This window comes from Montipora foliosa, chromosome 8, assembly GCF_036669935.1.
Source record: "Montipora foliosa isolate CH-2021 chromosome 8, ASM3666993v2, whole genome shotgun sequence".
In the NCBI taxonomy this organism is placed as follows: domain Eukaryota; kingdom Metazoa; phylum Cnidaria; class Anthozoa; order Scleractinia; family Acroporidae; genus Montipora; species Montipora foliosa.
The window spans coordinates 37897659-37900124 of NC_090876.1; the positions used below are offsets into that span (position 1 = coordinate 37897659).

Genomic DNA, 2466 nt, shown 5'->3' on the forward strand with positions numbered 1-2466 from the left:
CCATTTCACAGTTAAAAAAAGGCCATATTTTTACTCAAGCTTATTTTTAGATATCGCTTTTTTCCTCCAAACAGGACGTCGATGTCCTCCCTATGGCGTTTGTTGCAAGCGTGTGATGAACCCGTCTTTTCACTGCCTTGGGCTCTAAGACGGACCCGCTTAAGCTAGCTGATCTCTTTTCTCTGCAGCGCTTAAATAGTTGTTTAATAGCTTTCTTGAATTGGTGGTTATACGAGGTGTAAATGATCGGATTAAAAGCTGCATTACAATTTGGCAAAACATGCACGAAAAGACCTTTTAGAAGCACAGCAAACCATCGAGGCAATCCATCCCAAGCCCTAGGACTGTGCAAGCTTACCAAAGACAACACGAAAAACGGCGACCAACAAATGCAAAACACGCTCAACAATATCATCAAAGTCTTTGTTGCTTTGACTTCGAAGACAATCATTCCAGGGTACATACGGTTTGACTTTCGCCGAGAGTTCTGCCGATGGTTTCCATGGAAAGACTCTGCCTGACGAGAAAGTTCTTTAGCTTGAGCAACAGCCACTTTAAAAACGAAGCAATACATTAGTATCATGGTAGCTAAGGGCGCAAAAAATCCAATTACAAATACAACAGTCAGAAAGATCTTGTTGTCGATGTAACAATTTTGGTTTTGCACAACAATTCCAGGGGTGTCCTTCGCAGGGCTCAATGACAGAGACGCTAGGCAAATCGAGTAACCCCACAACGCTGCGAGAGACAAAACCACCCTGGTAGATGTCATGCGAATGTTGTAGGTCAGAGGAGAAGTTATCGTCAAATAGCGATCCACGCTAATCGCTGCTAAGTTGGCGATGGACGCGGAACAGAAGAGGAGGTCCAGCCAAATCCAGAATCGACACATGTCAAGTCCTAATGTCCACAGGTAATTTTGCAGGATGTTTACGATGCGGAATGGAAGACACATGGCCGCGAATAGGAAATCGGCAAGGGCGAGGGAAAGGATGAAGTAGTTTGTTGGAATTTGTAGCTGTTTGATCGTAAAGACAAGATAACAAAGCACACCGTTACCAACTACCGATACAACAAGTACGATGATAAGAATGATTGCCTGTAAAACGATCTCGAACTGGCTAGGAGCTGTCGAGGAGGCCACAGATGATGAACTTCCAGAATGGTTCCCCGCCAGCGTCATATTGTACGAGGACGTGTTGTCACCATTCTTCGCTGCTTCCATGCTCAGAAGTCAAAGTTAATGGACACCCTAAGCCACGGAAATAAGGTTACGGAGCTATCTCAGTATAGTGACTGTTTAAAAAGAAAGCAATAATTATTGTTCAACATTACGTTTGTCCGTGATGAAAAAGATTTAGTGCTTGAAGCCAGAAGAAAGTTTCCTCCTCGAGCGAAATTCGGGCTCAGTCCGCTATTCGACCGATTTCGGGTTAATTTAACCTTGGTACGTACTGTTCCTAGTGTCACAGACGTACAGAGATAAAGCCGTATAAGTTAATATTCACTTTGACAATCACTGTTATAGAGAAACTGAATGACTGGAAATAGGAGGGCATTCACATCAGAGTAGATATGCTGGATATCAGATATGATTGGCTGATATCTCTTAGGATCACCGACAAATGAGACTGAATTGCTTCGTCAAGTCAAACTCACTGAACAAATATTCGAAATTTGAATTAATATGGAGTGTGCAGTTGCCATGATCGTGGGCATGACGATTTTAAACGCTGTCTTAGGGAACTCGTGACAATAGAGCACCTGTGCGGCCTTAAATGCCCTGGAAGTCGACCATTCATCTCAATCAAGGAAAGCTCGTCACAGTTTACCTTATGAAATCCCAGAATGACATCTCCCATCCAAGCACAAGCCTACATAATATGAAACTCGCAAATATTCTCAAGAGTGTAAATATTGAATGGGAAGGACCAATAGCAATTCCACTCGTGATTCGGAGAATATTAAAGTTTTGTTTGGAAATTTGACTCATCCACTTATTTTTTTCAAGAAATGTTCACCGCCCGCCGACGATGCGTAAATCGCTCGTAGCTCTTATTAATTAATGGCGATTTTTCATGATTTTATCGGAGATCAAAAAGGCTAGGGGTATAGAAAATCACTGTATTTACTGATTTAGTTACACTATGATGAAAAGAACAATTGAGAAAACAGCAGTGAAAACTTGAACTGCGCAGCTTCGTGAAGTCGATTACTTCAACTTTGTCGGGATGTCTTTTGACCTTTACTGCCTATGCCTGCTCAACAGTTTGTCGAAGAAAACACAAAAAGTGCACTGATTATCATTAATTCGCCCCATCAAAATACTGTGATTTAGCGCTGAAGCTTTCCTTAAGACTGATTGCGTAAAATGTTAAGATAACCTTTGAAAGTACCGTTCATAATACAATAAAGGAGGCCAATCATTGATTTTCTCGTCCCCAAAAAGCCTTGTTTTAACGCGAA

At 41.8% G+C, this 2466-nt stretch overlaps 1 protein-coding gene across 1 annotated transcript in view; it reads right to left on the minus strand.

Moving 5' to 3' along the window:
• LOC138013350 (histamine H2 receptor-like) overlaps window positions 1-1877 on the minus strand; it is a 3050-nt gene extending 1173 nt beyond the window's left edge. The window contains exons 1-2 of the mRNA XM_068860398.1: window positions 1336-1877; window positions 1-1252 (exon numbers count right to left, since the gene is read on the minus strand). The exon at window positions 1-1252 is cut by the window's left edge and continues 1173 nt beyond it. Of these exons, the coding sequence (XP_068716499.1) occupies window positions 47-1225 (1179 nt within the window). The 5' untranslated portion in view covers window positions 1226-1252; window positions 1336-1877 and the 3' untranslated portion in view covers window positions 1-46. The remainder of the gene's footprint in view (window positions 1253-1335) is intronic.
• Window positions 1878-2466: the final 589 nt, after the last annotated feature.